General features: G+C 50.0%; 1 protein-coding gene across 8 annotated transcripts in view; it reads left to right on the top strand.

Annotated features, from left to right (window-relative positions):
• ELMO1 (engulfment and cell motility 1) overlaps positions 1–24438 on the top strand; it is a 411711-nt gene that overhangs the window by 131054 nt on the left and 256219 nt on the right. For all 8 annotated transcript variants that reach the window (XM_078152030.1, XM_020964349.2, XM_078152032.1 and 5 more), the window contains 6 exons: positions 4176–4211; positions 8818–8917; positions 15662–15813; positions 17849–17927; positions 22084–22134; positions 23266–23388. In XM_078152030.1, the coding sequence (XP_078008156.1) occupies positions 4176–4211; positions 8818–8917; positions 15662–15813; positions 17849–17927; positions 22084–22134; positions 23266–23388 (541 nt within the window). The remainder of the gene's footprint in view (positions 1–4175; positions 4212–8817; positions 8918–15661; positions 15814–17848; positions 17928–22083; positions 22135–23265; positions 23389–24438) is intronic.

Here is a 24438-nt window from a genome sequence, read left to right as displayed (position 1 = left end):
AATACACAGAGCATCCGCAGGAAGAGCGAATGCAAACCTGGAAGACGCTGGTAGTGAATCAGGCGGGACTGGAAGCACGTGTGGCCGGAGGGAGCTTATCCCCCTGATACCGCAGGGCCTCGGTATACTTTCTCTTCTTGTAACAGCCCCTTGCTGCTCCCCTCTGGGTCCTGTCTGTGTGTGCAGTTTGTTCAGCCCACCTCTGTAGGTCCCCTTCTCTGTCCAGCTCTATTCTCAACAGCCGAGGCTTCTTTGATTGTGAATGTGGAGCTGCCTCTCTTTTCTGCTGCCAGGGGTCACCACCTAGAGGTGCCTCTACTGACTTTTTCTCTTTCTGTGCTCCCTTATGGATACAATGTATATGGATACAATGTATCCTATGTGGCCAGCAACTCAGTTGCAAGATTGCATGGCCACTGTGGAGAAGGTGAGATCAGTAGCGATAGAGGGATCCTGATGCCTAACATTAGCCCCTGATCTGAAGCACACTTGTTATGGGCCACCAGAGATACGGCCATTCTCTTTCTAGCCAATGACAAGCTACCTGTCTAATTCTATCAGGAAGAACTGACTCACAGTTGGTAAAGTGATAATAGGATGTGGACACATCTTTTGGGCTTTGCTTAGCACCTTTATTAATACCATGTCTCCTGTGATTTCATCAGTTGGAGGGGGTGGAGGGGCTAGAATTGTTTGATCATAGACCAAGTTCCCCTACACCCCAGCGCTGCATGTAAAGTGCTTTGGAAAAACTCAAAGAACTCTGTATATGAGTTATTTTTATTAGAATCCTCCAAACTTCTACTCAGCTGGTGTGTAGGCTTGGGGTGCGTGAGGTTACTTCCACACCACAATGTGGCCACATAAGACAAATTTAGTGGAATTCATGGTGGCTATTCTTGAATAGACACGTGGAAGAAACACATGGCAATAAGGGGGAAATATTACTGGCCATAAGTCAATTGCTGTCTTTGGTGAGTCATTTCAGTCATGTCTGACTCTCTGTGACCCCATCTGGAGTTTTCTTGGCAAAGATACTGGAGTGGTTTGCCATGTCCTTCTCCAGTTCATTTAACAGATAAGGAAACTGAGGCAAACAGAGTGAAATGACTTGTCCAGGGTCACACAGCTAGCAAGCGTCTGAGGCCAGATTTGAACTCATGAAGATGACTCTTCCTGACTCTAGCTCCTGCACTTTATGCACTGTGGCACCACCTAGCTGCCCCTTTCTAAAAATGGTGACAGTGAAAAGAAATCTTAATGGAAGAAATTTAGTTAGCCTCAATGGCCTCTTCTCTATCCACTATGTAATGCAGCTTGTCTCGTAGATACATATTTGTACATATGTGTTTACCATATGCTGTATAGTCCACTCTGGCTACAGCATCCCTTAGCCCTAGGGGTAAAGTGATATGAGGTGGAATCCTCCCTGGACTACTGCTCTGCCTCAGCTTCTTCCTGGGTGACCCATCCAGTCCTCTCCTCTCTGCCTCTTTTTCCTTATCTGTAAAGGGAAGAGGCTTGATGAGAGCAGGACTTCTTAACCTGGAGTTCATAGATCCACAAGGGGTCCACAGATAGAATTTAGGGGATCTATGAACTTGAGTGGGAGGAAAAAAGAATTACATATTTGTGAAATTTAAATTATTTTAAACTTTTCAGAGAAGTGTCCACAGTGTCCATTCATGAGATACCAGAGGGGTCCAGGACAACCAAAGAGTTAAGAGCCCCTGGACTGGAGGAACCCTTGTGAGGCTGTGAGCCTCTGATCCCAGAATGAAAGGCAGGCTGAGGCCGTTCTCTGTCCAACCTGGGCAGCAGAATAGGAAAATTCGGTTATTAGGGAATGAGTAAGTCACAGCATCCACCCTGGAAAGATGTGTTATCAGTGGAGGGAAAAATGACGTCTTTTCATTGAAAAAGCCCCTGACTGGCTTTGGTTCACAGCTGCGCTCTGTCTGCTTCTGGCTCTTTCTCTTTATGTGTGTCTTTATCTCTCTGCACCCCTCTTTATGTCTCCTCTTTTCGTCTCTGTCTTGCTCTTTGACTCTCTCTCTCCGTCTCCCTCCCTCTCTCCCTCCCCCCTCTCTTTCTCTCTCTCTGTCCTTCCCTCTCTCTCCCTCCCTGTCTCCTCTATCTCTGTCTCTCACTGTGTCTCTGTCTCTCTCTTTCTCTCTGTCCCTCCCTCCCTCTAGATCTCTGTCTCTCAGTGTGTCTCTGTCTCTCTCTGTCCATCTCACTTGTTTATGAGCATTTTTTCCAACATTTATTTCCCACAAGATGAGCCCTGGGCTGGAGGCATTCCATGGCAGGTGACATTTGCACATGTTGGCAGGTTTCCTTGGGTACTGTTAATAAGAGTAAAATCGCAGGAAGCATCTTGGAGGAAGTCATGAGGTAACTAGGCTCTTCCCCCATCTCTGAGTCACTCTGGGGATGTTTGGCAGACGCCATTTTACCAAGGCTTTCAGCACGGGTGGCCTGTTACCAGAATCATTCAGAATGAGAGCTTAGCGGGCTTTCTATCTAGCTGAGGGGCTGCCCGGTCAAACTCGTTAGCCTCCTGTGGAAATTGAGAAGGCCACAACAGCCTGATGATCATGGGCTCCATGCAGCCATGCCCCACAGGCCAGGACAGATTGCAGAAGGTTCTGGAACTTATTCTTCCCCAGGAGATATGTTCTGGGAATGTGGCATCTCCACGGGACCCTCATTAGCTGCCAGAAAAGTGCAGCACAGCTCTAATGAGCTCCAGGCCACATCATTGTTCATAAGGCTATGGTACCATTATTACCCAGAAGCACTCTGGCAGCAAGGTGACCAGGCCCTTGCTGGACAATGAGCAGCACCTCCCATCTGGGAGTTTGACCTTCCTTGTGTGTGGCCTTGCCTGTTCCCTCTACACAGGATTTGAGGATGACCCTCATGAGGGGTGGGCAGCAGGGGCCCTTTGGAATAGGTGGAGGGAGCCAACCACAAGCTTGACTAAGTCTGTCTTCGTTGGGAGGCAGTCCATTCAATTCAATTCAGCAGGCATTTCTCAAGTATTTCCCATGAATGAATGAATACAAATACATTCATTAAGAACTTGCTACGTGCCTTTCCTGTGCCACTGAGAATACCCATAGAAAAAGCAAAGAGTTCACTTTGTAACTGGGGTAAGTAACAAACAAAAGAAAGTCTGCTCGCAGGGCCTATGGCAAGGCTAGGGTCCTGAGGTTGGCCCAAGAGGTCAGCTGACTGTGCTTGAAGATCTGGAGGGCATAGAGGCAGAGCAGATGATAAAACCTGGTGGTAGTCCATCTGACCAGAAGGAGTAGAATGGCCAATTCCCATCATCCAACTGTTGTGAGTGGTCAAAGCCCTGGGAATTGGGGTGAGGGAGGTTTGGGAGGGAGCAGTCATAGGACCAGGGAAGAGGAGGATTACGGGAAGGAGTGTGGTAAGCGCACTGAACATCCCCGGTGTCTTCAGCTGACCTGATGTGCTGCAATCTAAGGCCTGTAACCATTCCTGGTGTGCTCTTCTTGACACGCCCTCGTCTCGCCAATGTCCCCCACAAAATACGGCACCCTCAGAGGGATACAGTGTGGCAGGTGTGGCCAGATCCAGATAGGGTGTAGAGTGAGGATTTCCTGGGCTTTCTGCTTCTGGTAACATCCCATTGGCATGTGGACCACGGCTGAATCATTGACTCATGTCAACCATACCATCCTCTAGGAAGGATCCTTGGAGTCTTCCACACAAATTGCTTTCTAGGTCAGTCTCCTGCTCTTTCTTTGCTTTTTGGTGTCAGAACCAAAGAATGAGATTGGCCGACAGCCTGATGAGCGCCACATCTGGGGGCCACCTGCTCTGCTCTGGGCTCCATGCAGCCACACCCCACAGGCCAGGACAGATTGGACAGACACCAAGTCTTTTTTATCTGTAACCCCAGTCTCTATGAGCCCTAGGCCAGTGCTGAACATGCTGTTGGTACCTAAGGCTATGTTGGTTAAGTCGACACGTCCTCAGTTTCTGAGTGGTCACGGGTGATTGCGGTCCTGCCCTGGACGAGTGATCAGCCCAGTTTCAGCGTGCTTTCTTTCGACAGGTAGATGCTGTTAGGTGTCTCTCCTGCCCGCCAAGAAGCTTTTAACATTTGATTCATTTATTTCTGCATTTTTGTGTTTCAGGAGGTATCAGAAGCTACAGAAGATCATGAAGCCCTGGTAAGAACATGCCCGCCGCTGCTTTTACACGGCTGGCCCCCAGCTTTCCCTGGCATGGCCACAGGCCCACGCTGGGCCAGCTCCCAGAGGGGCTTCTCATCTCCCGCCTGGTGTCCCGCCCTGCATCTAGCCACTCACGCATTGCTCTCACAGCAGGCTTCTTCTCCCTCACCCTCTTCCTTTGCTTGTGGCCTGGGCACCTTCTGGCTGGTCCCCAGGGCCTGTCCCAAAGTCCAGGGCCTGCGTGGGTGGGATCACTTTCGGTGAGAGGGCTTCATTCTGGTTTTTTCTCAGTCACATGTGAACAAAACTTTTTGACATTCATTTTTAAAATTTTCAGTTCCAAATTCTCTCCCTCCCTTCCTCCCCTCCCTTTCCTTGAGAAGGTAAGCAATCTGGTATAGATCATGTGTGCGCAATCTGATGTAGATCATGCATGTGGAATCTGGCATAGACCATAAACGTGCACTCTGGTGTGGGTCATGCATGTGCACTCTGATATAGAGCATACAGGTGCACTCTGATGTGGGTCATACACGTGCAGAATGGCTCGCTTCAGACCGAGGGCTTTGTGTGCGGCCCATGGGTGGTCTGAAGCAGGGTGCTCTGATCCATGTCCACTGGCCTCAGGCTCAAAGCTCCAACTTCTTTTAGAAGCGAGCCTGAAGTTTTGAGAGGTTCTTTCTAATTTCAAATGAGATGATATGTGTGTGTGTGTGCCTTGCACACAGTAAGAACTTAATAAATGCTTGTTCCCTCCCTCCCTCAGAATATTGAAGCCCCTGTTAAGTGATCTTCGTATGATTAGTGTTGAAGGCCCCTGATTTCACGTCTGCTCTCCCAGTCCCCATTGTTTCCACCAAAGCCCACCAAGCTGTCTCTGAAAGGCAGCCTGGGAAAGCCTGCAGTGCAGCCAGGCCACCAGGCAGAGCCCCACAGGGGCAGGGGCACCGCTGCCCTCTCCTCCCAGCTGGCCAGCCTGATGGAGGCATCCGTGGTCCTGCTTCCTTCCTGCTGAGCGAGAGCAGCCCATGTGCTAGACCAGAACTTTTTCCAAGTATTCAATTCAAAGTCAGGGTTTAAGGAAACAAAGAAAGCCTAAAGCAAAGACTCCCAGCTGGCTCGGGTCCTCCATCAAGGACGGTCCCTAACCCCTGCAGGTGTCCAGCCAATCCTGGGGCCATCTCTGGCCTTAGAGCTGAAATGCTCATTTCAAAATCATGGCGGCTCCTCTGGTCGGCCAGGGGCGTACAGTGCAGGCCGATAGCAGCAACAGAATCAGTGCTCGGCAATGAGCCTGTGACCACGTCCACCGAGGAGGACCCTTGGTAGGGACATGACCCACCCACGCCCAGCTATCTGGGGCCACTCTTATCGAGTCCTCCCCAAAGAACCGCCGGCAATAATCATTATTATTGTCGTCCTGAGGAATACTAAGAATAGAAGAATACTGACTACAGTGGCTGTTGTTGACACAGTAGGTGGAGGTGTGCAGAACGTGACAGCTCCAGCATCTACATGGAGCTCCATGACCACCCTGGTGGGGGACGATGCCATCACTGCACCCTGAGGCAGGAGCTGATTGTGCAGGGTCACAGAGCCAGTCACTGTCAGGGCTGGATTCATGCATATTCAGCACACATGTATCCGTGGGGCAAAAGATGGCACATAGCCAGACCCCCCTCCAGCAATGGTGGCCTTTTAAGAGGACACGGAGCAGTGAGAGAAGGCAGTGACTTTGAATCCTGCCTCTGACCCCTCCTCCCTGTATGACCACCTTGGACCTCAGTTTCCCTATCTGTTAAATGGGGCGGGGTTCTGACTCCGTGGTCCCTGAGCTCCCTTCCTACTCGTGACCTGCGGTCTCCTCCTGGCTCCTCTCCTCTCTGTTTCTCCAGGCCTGGGGGTCATATGACATCCCAAGCCAGCTTCATTTAAAAACGCAGATAGGGAATTCAGCCTTTCCAGGCAGCGCGAGCTCATGTTGGACTGAAGATAGCAGCAGCTGAGTCAGGGAGGAAAAGTGATTTAAAGTATTATGAAAGACACAGTGTTTTGGCCATGACCTTGGCCTGGCGCCAGGACCGAGAGTTTGCAGGCAGCTCATTTGTGGTCTTCCCTCCAGGACGGATTCTTGTCTGAGCTCACTTTCTGTAAATGCCTTTAAAGGTCCACAGCCCCTCCCCACATCGTCCTCTGCCCCCTCCCCCCAGCAATGCTAACTGCAGTGTCTGGTGGTTGGGCTTTGGCTGGGCTGGGTTTTCTCTAGGCAGCAGGGTCGACCTCAGACATATTCTCTCCTCTCCCTGGACCCCTCGCTAGTTCCCAGTGTGTACTTACCTAATGCTGTAACTCGGGTCACGTGGTGATGGGTAAGCTGGTTAGCCTGGGAATGCAGGAGAGCTTGACAGCTCAATCCCCTCCAGAAACGAGGATGTGGAAATGGAGGGACTCCCCCCACCCATGGAAGCTTGCCAGTGGGCGTGGGAGCCAAGGCCCACACAGGGGCTCTTCCCCTGCGCATCAGCCCCTCCCGTGGCCTCTGCCAGGCCTGGCCACGTGGAGCTCTTCCCCAAAGGAGCCGAGCCAGCCGGTGGACAGCTGACGTGGAGCTTAGCTGGCCTGGGGCTGGGGCCCTGCCTCCACCACAGCTGGGGATGGCCGGGGAGGCTCAGGAGCTGGGTCGTGGGACTCGCCCTCCCCTGTCTGAGGCCATAAGGTAGAAAGCTGGAGGGGGAAACTGAGGACCAGAGAGGTGAGAAGGGAGGAGCGGCCTGTGGCTTTGTCCCTGCTCTAAACCCATAGCGCCCTTTGTGAGCACTCAGATGGCCAGCCCAAGGCAAATTGATTCACCAAGCTAGCTCCTTAAGCCTTGCCTTTCTCCACTGGCTCCTGATCTCACCCTTGCTGACGTTTCCATATTGGGAGAGCTCTGCCCTCATGAATCTTGGTCATCTTCTCATTGACCTTCTTCCTGCCACTACCCCCTGTATACAGCAGGTGCTCAATGCTTAAAGGATGCCTTGAATCCTTCCCTGCTCTTTTGCTGGTGAACGGTCCATCCTTTCGGTCCTTGTGACTTCCAGTGATGGGGCGACCTGGTCCTCTGGCGACACCTAGAGGGCATCAGGGAGAAGCACCCCCCCCATCAGCATCTCCTGCTTGGTTGCATCCCCATCACTCAGAGCAGGTTGGGGGCAGATCCCTCAACCCCTCCTAGTGCCCCCCAGCCTGTGATGGCAGAGAAGGGCCCCTGGCTCCCGCCTGCGCTACCCCCTTGGGGGCTGTCCCCCAAACCGAGCATCCCTTCTGTCTGCCCTTCGCCAGAAGGCTCCCCCAGAGGTCTGGGGACTCCCAGAAGCCTACGGCAGCATTTGCACCATGGGAAGGGGGAGGCTTAAAGTGCCCCCAGGACCCTCAGCATCAAGAAACAAACCCACCATTCTATCCTGAGCTACCTAGCTGCTTCCTAGGCACAAGGTGAAGTGACATGTCCAGGGTCACACAGTTAGTGTCTGAGGCTGGATTTGAATTCAGGTCTTCCTGACTCCCGTCCCAACACTGTATCCACTAAACTACATAGTGCCTGATTGCTTGTACAAAAGGCAACCAGCCTTTTCTTTTTGTTTTTCCCTTTTTTGTGTCTACTCTATGCCCTGCAAATCCTGAAATGAAAGCTCCCTGCCCTGATGGAGTTTATGCTGGACAAACTCCTGATTCCCTTGAAAAACATTTTTATGAGTAAATATTTGCTCTAAATGCATTTAATGTAGATGGATTCCTCTTCTCCTGCATCAGGGCTTTGTGTCCTGGACCCCCTCAGACAGACAGGGGCCCCTTCTCAGAATAAGGCTTTTTAAATGCATAAAATAAAACGCACAAGGTTATGAAAGAAGCCTATTACTATTGAAAGGCAGTTCTCCAAATATGAAAGAGCTGACTTCAAGGACCCCTAAATTCTCCCCCAGGACACTGGGCAGCTGCCCTATGGCCAAGTCCGACCTCAGCCAAGCAGATTTCCTCTTAGAGAGAGAATGTAGGAGGCAAATCCTGGGGGTTCTTTTAACACAAACTAAAAAGTGTATTTGGCGTTCAGACTATGGACAAGGCAGTGGGAAAGACAGTGGTGCCAAGATGCTTCTTAAGAGGAAGAAAGATCTATAGGCTGTATTCAACCTCAGGCCTCCCATGTCCTTTCCATTATGCAAATATACATTTATACATAATTAAACATAGAAAGTTTTAGATATATGTGTATTCACTTAGCAAATAAATGGAAAGATTATGTGACGTAGAAGTGTGTGTATGTATGTGAAGACATAAATATATATGTTTTAGTGTAGCAGTGTGTGTGTCCAGGTGGGTGCAAGCACACACACACACACACATAACCAAATATCTTGCTTTCTCTCCACGCCCTCCTGTTTGGCTGCTTCATGGTCACGCCTCCTCTTCCCGCATCCCTTGCTCCCCACTAGCATTTAGGGTCCTCACAGCTCTCTTCACCCTTCAGGTTTCCAGCTTGACATCTTCCTTCTGTTTCCTGCCCCCTTTGCCATCTCCCTTCTTGGCCAAGACCATCACGGCTCCTCTTTGTGTCTTTCAGCTTTGGAGACATGCTGTCCTTCACACTGACGGCATTCGTGGAGCTGATGGACCATGGCATCGTGTCGTGGGACACCTTCTCTGTGGCATTCATCAAGAAGGTGAGCCAGCCTCTCTCTTTCTCAAGAGTCTGGGCCTGGGTCTCCCTTTCCCTGGTGTCTGTACTGCCCCTGCTCTCCTTGCTGTTAGAAAGATCCAGGATGGGAGAATTTTAGCTGCGAAATACTGAGGCATTCTCTAGTCCAGCCCTTTTGCAGATGTGGAACCTGAAGCCCAGAGACAGAGAGGGTTTTGTCCAGTGTCACACGGGCAGTTAGAAGCAGGGTCAAGATTTCAACCCAGATCCTCAGCCCTCTTTCCTCTGTGCCAGTCAGATAAAGGTTGACTTCTCTGGATAGAACTGGGGTGATGAGGGCCTTCAGGAACAAGACCTTGCCTCAAAGGAGAGGACGCCCTCATCGTAGGGTGGGCTCCCCTTCAGGAGGTAGGGAGGTTCCCTGGCCTGCCTACCGATGGAGGACTGGCTTTGTTTGCCCAGAGGTTTCATCGTGTGGGCTTCTCACTTGCCCAGTGAGAGTAGCCGCTGCCGGGACTGTCTGCATCATGGTTCCCCGCTGCTGTGGGCTCATTCACCATCAGCCACTTATCCTGTGCCCTGCAGGCTTGACCTCTGCCCCTGGCTCTTCTCCCTTCTTGCCTCCTCTCCTTGGCACAATGCTAGGCACAATGCTGAGGCCCTCGGAGAGTTCCTTCTGATTTTTAGGGGGTTTAGGGAAAGCTCTGAATCGCTCTCAGCCCAATCTCCTGATGCACAGCCCAGTTTCTTTGGGATGCTGGTGTGGGCTTCACCATCCTTCCTCCACTCGCTGGGACAAATGAGAAGGAGGTTTCTTTCTGAAGCCCCGATTGACTTAATGTTTGGGGGAAGATTCTACCAACTCGGAGCTTAATGAAGCTCTTTGGGGAGGACTTAATTCTTTTAGAAGGGCACATGACTGGTTCCTGGGAAGAATTTGGTCTTCGAAGTCTATTTTATAAATTCCATGGAAATTGAGGAAGATCAATGACATGCTGGGCAGCTAGGGAGTGCCGTAGTGCACAGAGCGCCAGGCCTGGAGTTGGAAAGACTCACCTTCCTGAGTTCAAATCCAGCCTCAGACACTTAGTAGCTGTGTGACCTTGGGCAAGTCACTTCACCCTGTTTGCCTCAGTTTCCTCATCTGTAAAATAAACTGGAGAAGGAAAGGGTAAACCACTCCAGTATCCCTGCCAAGAAGAGTGAGACTGCACAAGGCCTCTCCAGGAGGAGATGGGATCAGTCTCACCCCAGCTCCTCCCCATGACAGCATCCCTGGGGGATGGGAGGAGGGATCAGGTGTAAGGCTGCTCCTGCTCTTTCCTCACTAACTATGAGCCAGGGATCCTGTTTCAGCCCGGGAAGAAGAAAATGGATTTGGTGGTGCTGTCCTTCAGCTACCCCTGCTCTGAGGATGGTCGAGGCCCCCTTCCCACGAGCCCCATTGCCTCGTGGGGACTGAAGGCGGGATCTGCAGACTGGGCTCTGGGTCAGGGGTCTCTGCCCGTTCCCCTTCATCGGCCGGAGCATCCCTACTCTCGCACTGCATGCCAGGGACTGTGCAGCGGCTGCTGAGGATGAGTGGGGACGTGTACCCACAAAGGGGGCTGTTCTCCTTCAGGACAGACGAGGCTTCTCGCTGCAGAGGATAAGCTGTCCCAGTGCTGGAGCTTCCTCCTCCCTGCCAGGCGCGGGGGGAAGGGGCCCTCCAGGAGCCAGCTCCCGGACCATCTGCAGAGCAATGCACACATGTAGCCATGTGTGTAAACACGTGCATGGAAATATGAATCTGCGTGTTTAGAAAACCACGGCCTCAGGAGGAGACATTGGGAAGACACAGATGGGAAAGAGACAGTTTGGGGCTCAGGAAGCAGTTTGTTTTTCCCGGTGGTGTTACACAGCGCTACCTTCTATCAGGAAGAGGCACCTGGGGGCTCTGACGCAGAGTAGGAGCATGGTCTGTGGCTCTCACCCCGTCAGCCCCACCTAGAGTGAAGTGGGGCCACTCTGGGCCACACGGGGCTGAGAAAACTGGCCATTTGTCTTCTGAGGGTTTATAGAGGCAATGGGGATTTGGAAACTACTGAAGAGTGGCTTCAAGTGTATTGTGCTAGTGTAGACTGCCTGATGCCTTTGGGGCTTCTTCATCTCCATCCTCGCCTGTCCTGTCCTAAGATTTCTTTGCTAGATGAGGTCTGTGGGCTTTGTGAATGAAGGAAGGGGAAATGTGCGTCTTTAGGGAGTGCACCCTTACGGCCGCCCCGTGGGGCTTTTAATGCCACTACCAAGGGTAAATTTTGGAATCTAGACCGTGTTGGGTGATCATTCTGTCCCCAAAGGAAGACGGATGCCTCTCTTGCCATTTGGTCCAGGGAGAACATTGGACAAAGCCATGAGAGGTTAACCTTGGACGAGTCTCTTCCTCTCTCAGCCTCAGTTTCTCACAGCTGGCGTAAGTCTAAATCACAGATAAAACTGTTGAACACAAGAGGGCTGAGGATGAAGCCCTGAGGTACACCATTAGAGACCACCCTCCAGGTTGAGATTATCCACCTAACAAACTACCATCTCTGGGAGACCTCTGAGCATTTGTAAGGATGGGGATACAACCTTTCCTCCCCCTCTCACCTCCTGGACTCAAGCCTGTCCATCATTGTTACTCAGAGATCTCTCCCCCATCCATCCAATAGCATTTGATGCAGAAACTTTTCAATCCTTTGAGACTTGAATGTGCTTCAAAAAAATAAGATTGTAAGATCATAGTTTTAAAGCTGAAAGGGACTTTAGAGGCCACTGAGTCCAACCCCCTCAATGTACAGATGAGGAAACTGAGGTAACCCAGAGAGGGGAGCAACTTGTCTGGGCTCACACAGCCAGAATGTGCCTAAGGTGGGATTTGCACCCAGATCCTTCTGGCTCCAAGTCTGATGCCCTCTCCACTACCTCTCTTACTGTCTTTAGGACTTTCAGTCTTTCCTTAGTCATGTGGGCTCTACTCTTTCAAATTTGAAGATCTGTTAGGACACTCATGAACTAGCCTCCTGATCATCTTTTATTAAGAGCAATAGTTTGTCGGGAGTCTAGGTTCTTGTTTCTGGGGCAGGAAGGGACTTCAGCACAGCCTAGTTTCTTGATTTTACAGATGAAGAGATGGAGACTCAGAGAGGGGAATGATTTGCCCAAGGTCACACAAGAGGAGAGCATCAGAAGCAGAAGGCAACTGTTCAGAGGGTCCTGATGCCTCGATTCCAAGTGTTAATTAAACTGGAAATATTGAGGGAGGCTGTTGTCCTGCTCTGGGGAGCAAGCTTGAAATTCAGACAAGCTTGTGAGAAAATAAACATGATAAATCAAATAAACAAGCTTCAGAGAAAATGCCTGGTCAGCACCATGATACTGATGGGCAGTGTAAGCTCTAGTGACACCGAGAGAATTTGGTTCAAGCACAGAAGTGTAATACTATACTTGGCCAAAGAGGTGTTCATGGGCCATTAATTAACAAGTGATTACTAAGTATTCTCTAATTCAGGCATTGTTACTTGCTGAGTGGCACCGTGAATAGCTCTCTGATCCTATGTTTAGAGCATTTCCTGGCTCACAAAGAATTTTTCACAAACAGCCTTTTGAGGGAGAGAGTGAGGGTAGGATTGTGCCCATTTTTCAAATGAGGGAACTGAGTCTCAGAGAGGGAAGTGACCAAGTGATGCGGCTGCACCCCCACTCTCCACGACCTGGGACCGGAAACCAGGGATCCTGATGGCTTCAGCCCAGCGTTCTTTTCCTCAGGCTGTAGGATTGCTAAGGCTTATGTTTCTTGCTGGAATGACAGATGTGGAATTGATTAGGGGAGCCTCCAAGAAGCAAAACTGAAACCAGGTTTTGAGGAAAGCAGCGGCTGGTAGAGATAAGGAAGGAGCATATTTGGTGGGAGAGACAGAATATGTGAAGACTAAGAGAGGAAGAGAAGCTGCTTGTTAGAAAGGGCTTTGAGATCACAAGCTGTAGTGTGGCTGCTGAGGAAGTATGTGAATATATGTGTGTGTGTGTGTGTGTGTGTGTGTGTGTGTGTGTGTGTGTCGGAGAGACAGAGAGACAGAGAGACAGAGAGAGACAGAGAGAGAGAAAGACAGAGACAGAGAGAAAGACAGAGACAGAGAGAGAGAGACAGAGAGACAGACAGACAGAGAGACAGAGACAGAGAGAGAGAGACAGAGAGAGACAGAGAGAGACAGAGAGAGAGACAGAGAGAGACAGAGAGAGAGAGAGACAGAGAGACAGAGAGAGAGACAGAGAGAGACAGAGAGAGAGACAGAGAGAGACAGAGAGAGAGACAGAGAGAGAGAGAGAGAGACAGAGAGAGAGACAGGGAGACAGAGACAGAGACAGAGAGAGAGACAGAGAGAGAGAGAGAGAGAGACAGAGAGACAGAGAGACAGAGAGACAGAGAGAGAGAGAGAGACAGAGAGAGAGATGCTGGTGGATGGTAGCAAGTTGTGCTGAGTCCCACAGCCTGTAATCAGTGGCTATAATGACACAAGAGGAAATCGTGCCTCATCGTGTGTGGCCTTGGAGGACAAGGCTGTGACCCAAACATGAGCAGAATGTTAACTCTGCCTGATGGAGGCAGGACCCAACACTTGGGCACTGGGAGTTTACTGAGACCAACATGGTGGAAGGGTCTTCTGTCCTTTCTGTCTTAGCCTGCTAAAAGATGGGAGGACTTTGGGGGAGACACTCCATGTACCTCCTGCCATGGATACCTAGCCAGCTGGTACCCCACATCTGTTGGGGGCCAGGACTCCCCCAAGAAAAACTGAACTCCCAATATAGATGTACACTTTTCTCAAGATAGGGAGTATTTCATGGGAACCGTCATCATGCAGATGGACTCTGGGGAAAATTATCTAGTTGCAATGACCATACAAATTGTGGATAAGTAGAGAGCAATGTTAGGATTTAGCTGGGAACAATGTTGGGAAGGAAGAGGAAGATGAGAAGGATGAAGGCTGTTGGTCAGTGTCCAAAGCAGCATTGGCCAAAGCAGTGGCAGGGAAGTCTGTTGGATCACCTGGGTTCTTGGCAAGTGGCACAGTGAATGAGACCTCAATTTGGAGTCAGGGGTTCTGCTACTCAGCAGCTGCATGACCTTGTGTAAATCCTTCCCCTTTCTGGGCCTCAGCTTACTCATCTGTAAGATGAAAGGTTCGGAATAAAAGATCCTTGAGATACCTCCCAATTCTTAATGTGTGTCTCTAAAGAAGAAAGGAAGGGAAAGGCTAATGATTGCTTCCAATCTGAAAAGCATTTATTAAGTGCCTACTGCATACTAGGTCCTGTCCTTAGCACTGAAGTTAGGAAGAAAGGCAAAGTGCAGCCTGCTCTCAAGAAGCTTCCGTTCTATAGTGGGTGGTAGAAAGATACAACATCAACACAAATTGGTAAATTCTCAATCATTTCAGGAGGACGGTGCCTTGGCCAGCTGGGAGACACAACACATGAAATCCTAAGAGTTGATTCAAGATTGCTGAAGGAAGTGGATGAAAATGTCTGTGTTGTGGTTGGCATGGCCATGGTGGGAGACGGGGAGGAAACTAGGGGAGAATAGAGGAGGGAGCTGGTGATGTCAGAGGTGGGGAGAGGAGGATAGATTGGGAGTGGGGAGAGGAACAAAGTTCCAATTTCCCATGGAGGCAAATCATCCAGTCTTGAAGGAAGCTTCCAACTCCTGTTTCTATAATGGCCTTTTCAGCATCATCTTGTCAACAGGCATTAATAGCTTTAACAAGGCCCCTTAAATACATTATTTACAAGCCCCCTGTGTCTTACATGCTGAGATCCATGGTTCTAACACACATTTCACTCCCATTCATACCCTGATTTGTTAGAGTCTGGACTGAAAGATGAATTCCATAGAGAAAACAGTGGAGAGTTTAAGGTGTTATTCTAATTTTCGGAGCCGGTATTTTCAGTGTTTTGTACATCACTGGCTGGGAGGAGTGGCAGGGGATCCAATAATTTGGAGAAAGTTCAAAGATTGAGAGAAAAAAAGTGAGCGAGTGAGCAGCAAAGAGGGAGGGCAGCTTGGCACAGGAGAAAGAACCTTGCTCTGTAGTCAGAGGGCCTGGACTCAGATTCTGCCTCTGATACTTACTATGTGTGTGACCTTGGACAAGTCACTTCTCCATGGCCCTCAGTTTCCCCATCTGTAAAATGGGGGGATGCAGATGGCCGCCTCTGGAACTAAGGCCCCCAGGAACCCGTGTTGCCAGTGGACAGTGCTGACCTGAGTGATTTTCCCTGGCTTGCCTTCCCTGAGGAGCTGAGCAAAGGACTGGAACCAAGTCAAAGATGAGGTGGCCAGAGGGATGTGTGGAAGGGGATGGATGCAATTCTGACTTGAAACGCATCTCCTAAGGACGTAGCTGGAGCCTGAGTCACTGTTGTGTTTAAAACATTTACCCCTAACAACCTAACCTCAGAGGAGTGGCCCATGGAAACCAGACAGCAAGGCTTTGGGCCACTGATGGAATGCGGAGGCCACGTCTGCTTCTAGTTTTTAACTGATTGCTTCCTTTTTCCTGAATTTAGAATCTGAGACCAACCTCAGCTTGGAAAAAGAGGGCGTGGTTGGTGCGCTCGCCCTCGGGAAGCACTGGGGCGGCCTGCCGGAGCCTGCTGCCTGATGCTCTTGGCGGTTCCCTAGAGGCCGCTTTTGCCTCCTTGCCCGTCTCATGTGAACCAAGCATGTTCTGCCTCCGTTTATTTGCAGATAGCGAGCTTCGTGAACAAGTCTGCCATCGACATCTCTATCCTGCAGCGCTCCTTAGCCATCCTGGAATCCATGGTACTGAACAGCCATGACCTGTACCAGAAGGTGGCGCAAGAGATCACGATTGGCCAACTGATCCCCCATCTTCAGGGGTAAGGAATGGTGGAGGGAGCACTAGCAAATGGACCCAGGGAGATCAAGAATAGGTTGGCTCTGGGAACTCGTTGACATCAGTGCCCCCTAACAGGGAGAGCCCAGCCCATCTATGCCTGCCCGTCCTTGGCAATGTCTTCCCTTATGGATTCCCATCAGTCTTTGAGGGATCTGCCTGGTACCCAGGCTGACCCTAAGGCTTCTGATGTTCCACAGATACAACGCAGGGCCATGCATTGAAATATATATTGCACGTGAATTTTGTAAGGAGCTGTGATCTTGAGAGAGAGAGAAAGGAAGAGGAGGAAGGGAGGGAGGGAGAGAGAAAGAGAGAGAGAGAGAGAGAGAGAGAGAGAGAGAGAGAGAGAGAGAGAGAGAGAGAGAGAGAGAGAGAGAAGGAATGGAAAGAGAGATTGGAGAGGCTATGACAAAGTACAGGACTCCTGGGTTCAAGTCACTTTGTTCACTTATTGTATGTGTGTGACCCTGGGCAAGTCATCTGGCTACTCTGAAGTCAGGAGTGATATCTGCACTACCTGCTCCCCAGGTCTGACAAGAGCAAAGACTTCATAAGCCATCCAGTGCTGTGACTAGCATGAGTACAATTGTTAAAAATCATTGACGTTATGTGAGGGTGTTAGTGACACTCCTGAGAATGAGATCTTTGTGTCCTCTTTGGACTCTTCCTTTTTTCATGATAAGATGATTATATGTGATCTCACTATCAAATCAGACAACATATATGTGTACACATATATGCATATATACATCCATATGAATAGCTAACATTGATAATGGGCAGCTAGATGGCGCAGTGGATAGAGTACTGGGCCTGAAGTCAGGCCTCTCAACTGCCTGAGTTCAAATCCAGCCTCAGATACTTACCTAAATATGTTGTGTGACCCTAGGTAAGTTCCTTTACCCTGTTTCCCTCAGTTTCTTCATCTGTAAAAACCATTGCAGCATCTCTGCCAAGAAAACCACAAATGGGGCCACAAAGAGTCAGACAAAACTGAAATGACTAAACAAAACATCGATAAGAATAGCTAACATTGACATAAGATTTTAATGTTTGCTAAGTTTATATCTATATACATACATTCACACATAAATGCAGCATAATATATACATAAATGTACATATAATAGGAAATACATACCCATACATGTATACATGCAAAATATATACACATAAATACATGTGTGTATACATATATACAAAATATTAAAACCCTGTGTCAGTATTAGCCATTATCATAGGGTCATGGATTGAGAACTTGGGGAGACCTTAGAGGTCATTTAGCTCCTGCCCCTCTTTTATAGATAAGGATACTGAGGCCCAGAGAGGCTTGCCTAAGGCTAGACCCAGGATCTGAACTCAGTTCTTTGGGCTCCCAATCCCACACTTCTTTTGCTGCATCATCCTGCTTCCCAGCAGTTTGGCAGGGCTTTCAAGCGTGTGAAAGGGAGTAATAGTCCCGAAAGGTTGGCCACAGTCTGCCTTTGAAGGGCTTCAGAGGCCAAAGGGAAGCGTTTGTATCTTATTCTAGGGGAAACAGGGAGACAGTGAGGTTTCATGAGCAGAAGGGTGCCATGGTAGGCCCATGTTTTCAGGCTGGCAGTTTAGTTGCCGTGGGGAGGTTGGGCTGGAGCAGAGACCCTGGCGTTTTCTTTCTTGATCCCTTGTACTCATGTTTGTGCTTTTCACTGGTGGAGGAAGGCATGTCCTCCACAGGCAGAGCCCCTGCTGTGCCAGGCCAGAGGTTGGGGGCAGTGCCATCCCTCGGTGCGGCTGGGACCAAAGCCAGCCCGGCTGCTCCAGTGCCTTCCTGTTTGCTGAAAGATTAGTGAGGCAGACCCCACATTGCCCCCCCTGCCCCTTTTTCTAAACTCTCCTGGTTCCCTGTGCTGCATTTTAAAGTCCTTCACTTTGTAGCCAGGATTGAGAATTTTGTCTCCTCTCTTGTCTTACCTGGTGGTTGAGGGAAGCCTTGTAGCCTCTTTTCTCTGATCCCTTGTGGTTTTTTATCTTTAGGACGGATCAAGAAATCCAGACATACACCATTGCTGTAATCAATGCCCTTTTCCTCAAGGCACCTGATGAGAAGCGGCAGGTAAGGGATGTTGCCTCTCTCATCGAGAGCTGCTGAAGGCAGGCTGGGAGGCAGCTTCAGCCGCACTTTCTTTGGACCTTCTGGCCTCTTCTTCTTTTCTGAACCTGGGTTCTACACAAGGGAGAGGGTCGCTTATTCTGTGTGTGTGTATGAGCACATCCGTGTGCACACGTACATGAGTTCCTATCTATGTGCTTGCCCCTGCCTGTGTGTGGTGACAGAGGAGAGAGCCCTGTGTCTGCCTGGTCCTTTTATATCTTTTCCACAGGCCTTATCACCCCTGTCTCACCTGATCCCCACATTCTCTGGTACCTAGGACAGTGTGTAGATACAGCACTGGGTCCTCAGGAAGACAAGAAGAAGGATTTAGTAAGATGTGGAGTGTGGACCGTTCAGCAAGCAGCCGGGTGGCTAGAGCGTAGACCTCTAACTAGCTGTGTGACCCTGGGACAGTCCCTTAATGGGCATGATAGCACCTACCTTCCAGGCTTGTCATGAGGATCCAGTGAGATCGTATTTGTAGAATACTTCCCAACCATAGAGCGCTATGGAAATACTGGGTATTATTATTGCTATTGTACAATCCAGTAGACTGTTGATGCCCATTTTGTAGATGGAATGACTGAGACCTAGGAAGCTTGGGAGCTCTCATGTCCTGACAGAGCAGCTATCAGTGAGAACCCAGGTATGCTGGCCCTTTGCTTTGTGTTTGCTCTCCCCCATCCTCCACAGTCACTGAGCTGACCTGGGCCTGAGCAGCCAGCTTCTCTGAGATGAGGTGCCTCAACTATGGGTAGAAAGCCTGGGCTGCTGCCCACTGGCTGACTTCTCCCTCCAGTAAGATGGGAAGAGAGTGGGAGGTTGGGTGTCAAAGGACTAGTCACTTCTGGCCAAACCCTAGGGAGAAGGGATAGATTCACCTTCTCCTACCCATCAAGCCTCAAGTGAGCCTTTCCTGCTCCTCTGAATGCTTAAAGTCAACTGAAATTATGAATGATTGAGTCCATATTGCATGCATTAATATACATGCAAGTCATTACAGCAAAGCGTGGAAGCAAACAACTGGTGGGCCACAAGCGGAGGCACAATTTTATGAGCTCCTTTGCTCAGGGAAGCATTGCCTGAGGATCTGAGAACTGACTGACAAAATGTTGGCCATCGTGCTCCATTTGGAGTTGGAGGCTCCTGAGTCTTGAGGAGGGCTTAAATTTTATACAGTAGATTGAGCCCAGAGAACCTGACAATCCTCAGCATTACTTTTTGGCTCTTATATGCCATGGGGTCATTGCCAGAAGATTCTCTTAGACTTGGCTTGTGCAATTGAATAGTTTAGCTGATTATTTTTAAATGGGATGAGGGGGTTTCTTTATGAGGAATAGTAAGGAGGTGAGAGGAGGGAAGGAAAAGGAAGAGAAGGGAAGGGAGGGGAGGGGAGAAAGAAGAGGACAAGTAAAGGAAGGAAGGAAAAGAAGAATTGAAGAAAGACATTCATGATAACTTTTTTTTTTTTATCAAAACAGCATCTGCTCCACAATGTTCACTGCTGATGCTGCCAAACCACCCATAATAGGGCTGTGTTGGCATTGCTTAGAGCCAGAAATCTGGAGCTCCTCCCGTGGTATCTTTGGAAGTAGATACGATCAATATTTATGCACTTCCTTGCCCAGCCCTCTTGTTAAATCCTTGAATTGGTGCTGAAGAACTCCGGAGTAGGGCGTTAGACCCTCTTCTGTTGGGTGTCCAAAGGGACAATCCTCAGGAAGACTCCATCCTTCCCTATGGGCCCAGCCCGTGGCCTCAGCTTGGAGGTGTTGAAGGCCGCATTACTTGACCAGATCTGTTGAGTTTGAAGGCTTGGAGTGTGGGCCTGGGAAGGGAAGGAATGCTCCCTGAGGACCAGCAGAGCTGAGATAAGAGCAGTTAGCTCCTCACCAGGAAGGGCTGGCTCTGGGGGATGAATCTTTTCAGCCACGGGGCCCTAAAGTGTAGTGGAAGGCCCTGTGGACTAGCCACGTGCAGGGAATTATGGAAGCTGGCAGGACTGAAATCATGGCCCAGTCAATTCCTGTCCTAGGGGGATCTCGAGGCTATGCCTTTGTACCACCTGTGGCTCCTGGCCACGTCCCTGGGGTCCTCATCATGCCAGGGTGGGCCTATTCCAAGCCCGCCCTTCCGTTCCTTGGCCCCAGTGGTTTGAGGTGGGTTTTCCATTGGTTGGATACACTCTTACTATAATCATTATTCCTGGTGATTTGGAGCAATCTTGCTAATGGTTATTAATATTATTCATTATTATTAATAATAATATTATTAATATTAATAGTTGTTAATATTTTTCCATTCTTTTAAGAAATGTGTGTTCATATCCTTTCCCCACTTATCCACTGGGGAATAGCTCTTGGTTTTATTTGTGTGTGTTAGTTCTTTATACTTTGCCTTTACACCCTTGGTATAGTTCTATCTTGCTTTTAGGAAATTATCTTATTAGGCAACTGAGTGGTCTAGTGCCTACAGTGCTGTACTTGGATTCAGGAAGACCTGAGTTCACATCCAGCCTCAGACGCTAGCTGTGTGACCCTGGCCAAGTCACTTAACTATAACTCAGTTTCTTCATCCATAAAATGAGGATAATAATCCCTCCTGTCTCCCAGGATTATTGCAGAATAAGATGAGATAGCATTTATTAAGTGCTTTGCAAACCTTAAAAAGCTCTCTAATTCTTGCTATTATTATTATTAATTATTGTGCTGCTGATACTGAAGAAATTCCCTTTAGGATTACTTAGTGCCTTCCTCTCGGCCCTGATGGCAGAAGTCCCCAGGAGGCACCCCAAACCCTGTGTTCTGGGTATGCTAAGGAAGCAGGGGCTGGTGAGCCTGGGGTCTTGGCCTTGCTCATTTCCTGCAATTGCCTTTTTCCTTTCCCTGGGTTCATCCTGGGGTAGCTTTGGTTTCCTTCTGGCATAGAGAAGAGAGCCCTGCTTTGTATGGACAATGAAGGAGCCAGGGCCTTGGGGGGCCACCTATATGTTTTCAGATGAAGGTCAGCTTTCCTCTTGGGGAGGCCTTCTGAGCCCCATAGCACAGCCCTGGGTTTCTTCCCTGGTATTGTCCCGGCTTTTAGAAATGCCCTCCTGTCCCGCGCTCTTTCTGCACACGGCTGGGGCCCTGGGGCATCAGACAGTCAGAGCCCACTAACCGGACTCCTCTGGACTCTCCCCTTCTTCTCTCCCACCTGCCTTCGCGCCCCGGGGGGCGGCTTGCAGGTCAAGCTAGAGCCTCAGGCAGACATCCTACAGTGCCCACTCACTGTAAGTCTCTGCGCTGCTTCCCGCCTCCCTCAGCGGAGTCCTCTGCCGCGCCGCCTTCACCGACTGCTCTCCTGCCCTGCTTCCACTGACTGTCTGTGGCGCTTCCCCTCCTACCCGCCCCTTTTACAACCTCGTGCAGAGGTGGGTTTTGTCCAAAGCTTAGATCACAGCTTCGCTTCTTTTCTACCTTCATGATGCGCACAAGCACGTTTCCCCATCTGTAATATGAGAGGGTCAGACTCAGTGATCTCTGAGGTCCCTCCCAGCCCCGGACCTAGGATCCCTGTTGGTCACATGCGCACAGCTTCCTGGCCCGGCTCCCTCTCAAACCGTGTTTCCAAAGTCCTGTCCAGGCTGGCCTCCCTCCAGTGAAGCAGCCCTTGGGTGTCGGACTCAGGGCGTACTGGTAAATGTTTAACAATCAGCTTTCTGCGGGGGGCGGGGGAAGATAACCATGGTGCACGTTTAAGTTAAATCTGCATTATTAAATTTTTCTCCATCACCTCTTAAGTCTAGACAATCAATAGATTTGTAGCATTGCTAATTTCAGCCCAGCCCTGGGGAGGTCCAGTTAAGACCTATGTACCCCCGTACGCCAGCCCTCTCCATTGCTTTCCTGCATAGAGTTTGAGAAATAGACATTCCCGGCCCCTGCAGACCCTCTCCAAGGCTCCTGGGCCTTTGGGCCTGAGGTATCAGGCTGCATGGAAGGCCCCAAAGCTCAGCCCACCCTCCAGCCTTCCCCAACATTCTTTACTTCCTGAGACATTCTGCTCCTCTCCCTTGAGGAAGAGGGTGTCTGAGGCTCCAGTCGCTTTTGTCGACTGAGGCTCTTTTGTATTACAGGAGATGGCAAACATCCTGGCCCAGAAGCAGCTTCGCTCCATCATCCTAATGGTAAGTGCCCCGAGCTTGCGGCAGCAGTCGGTGCTGGTGGTGGCAGCGGGGAGGAGGAGTCGGGGCGGCCCATCCCCTGACTTGTTTCTGTGGTGAAGAGGCAGGGATCCGGGTTAGGCTTCCTCACCGCCCGGTGCGCAGTAGGAGGGGACCAAGGTACCCTTGTATGCACCATAAGGTCATCTAGTCAGTCCAGTCAAATCAATAAACATGAATTAAGGGCCTGCTATGTGCCAGACACTTGCTAAGGGCTGGGAACACAAAGAAAGGTAGAAGACGGTCCTTGGCCTCGAGGGACTCCCAGCCCAATGGAGGAGACCGTGTACAACCCAGATGCAGGTGGGATAAATTGGAGATAATCCACCGAGGGAAGGCCCCAGCATTGAGGAGAACTGGGAAAGGCTGAGACCTGGGGGAGGCCGGGGTGGACATGAGGAGGAGGAGCATTCCAGGACTGGGACAGGCAGTGGAAGCGCCTGGAGGTAGGAGATGGCATGCCTTATGTGAGGTCAGGATCAGGGAGACAACACGTACCTCCAGGGAAAGTAGAGTCTGAGAGAAATGAATGAGGGAGAGGGCACTGACCCCTGGGGGCCAGGCTGGGCTGGGAGGGCAGGGGGACTGGGGAAGACCACAGGAAAGGTAGCCCCATGCGCCCAGCTCTTTGTAAGCTCCCTGAGGGCAGCAACCCTCCCTTCCCTGTTTTGCCTTTTTGCTCACAGTGCCTGGCACATAGCAGGTACTTAATGAATGCTTACTGATTGGTGGATTTATCGAAGGCCATCTCCACTCTCATTGGTCACTGGTCCTTACAGAAACACAGATTAGACTTGGCAGGAGCCGGTACAATTACATTACAAAGGCCTCCAGTGCCCTTGAGGGGTCTGGGCCTCACAGTCCAGGTCTTTGGGAAGGTCCTGGAGGAGAGGAGGCCTACAAAGCCGCTTGCACTCCGGGCTGGGTGTTTCCCCTCCCTACCTACGCTGACTGTACAAATTCACCAGGAGTCAGCTTCACACTTGAATTCAAAGCATTTCCAATAAGTTGATGGGGCAAGCTTTCACTTGGGTTGTGTGTGTGTGTGTGTTTTATTTTTCACTTTGGTTTTTGTCTCGTCCTTGCATCCCACAGCATGTCATCCGAGCCCAGAGAGCCATCAATAATGAAATGGCCCATCAGCTGTATGTTCTGCAAGTCCTGACCTTTAACCTCCTGGAGGACCGAGTGATGACCAAAATGGACCCACAGGATCAGGTGAGGGGCTGGCCTGCCAGCCATGGAGCTTCTGATGGCAAGCCTCGGTCTTGGAGGGAGAACATGGGATCTAAGGGGCGGTGGAGGATCTTAGCCTCCCCCATCCCTACTCCCGACTTCTGGCCACCCACAAACCAGGACTCTGCCTTCACTTCTGATCTCCCAGGAAATCCATTCCAAGTTGCAGTGAATGTTTTCACTGTCTTGTAATTCTCCCTTTTCTCTGACCTCAACCTATGATGCTTCAAGTTAAATGTTTTCTCTCATTTTTATGAAGATGGGGTCTCCAGGGGAAGGTGTTTGCCTATTATTCTGAGAGCTGGGGATCTTGATCAGGTAGGGACCATGGGAGATCATCGAAGCCCAACCTCTCATTTTATAGATGAGAACACTGAGTTTGAGGGAGGGGAAGGGACTTTTGCAGGGTTACAGGGGCCATCCTCTGATTTCAGATCACAGAATCTCAAGAGTTGGAAGGGACCACCCTCCACCAAATATACGCATCCGGTCACTGCTACCCAGCACTGACAATTCTGTTTTGTGGGACCGCATGGAACAAGGCTAATCCCTTTGCCATGTCATAGTCTTTTCGATACATTACATCATATGACTCCATGGCAGTTTTTACTCCTGCCCTGGCATTCCCTCCTTTCCCCCAAACAGAAACATCTCTGTATCTTGGGCTTGAAACTGCTACTACACTAATTCAGTTTTTCCTCTGGAACTGACAACTCTTAAATGGAACACTGTGTTTTACAATGTGTTTATATCTATAGTTTCCCCCTTGAATCTGTGATTTCATTGGTGTAGAGAACTCCACAGGAAAAAGCATAATTTAAAACGTCTCTGTCTTATAGTCTTAGGGGAGCTATCTGGGGCATAGAGAAGGTAAGTGACTTGGCCACAATCACACAGCTGGGATGTGTCAGGGGTTGCACCCAGCCCTTGCTGGCTGTATCCATGACACCATGCTGCCTCTCTCTGATATCAAATCGACATTGACAGCTGGATGGCCAACACAACTACACCCTATACTTATGTCTCCACCTG

The sequence above is a fragment of the Phascolarctos cinereus genome, unplaced genomic scaffold (genome assembly GCF_003287225.1).
Source record: "Phascolarctos cinereus isolate Bilbo 61053 unplaced genomic scaffold, phaCin_HiC Scaffold_4;HRSCAF=312, whole genome shotgun sequence".
In the NCBI taxonomy this organism is placed as follows: domain Eukaryota; kingdom Metazoa; phylum Chordata; class Mammalia; order Diprotodontia; family Phascolarctidae; genus Phascolarctos; species Phascolarctos cinereus.
The sequence above is the reverse complement of the archived record's forward strand: the minus strand, read 5'-3'. Positions and strand labels throughout refer to the sequence as shown.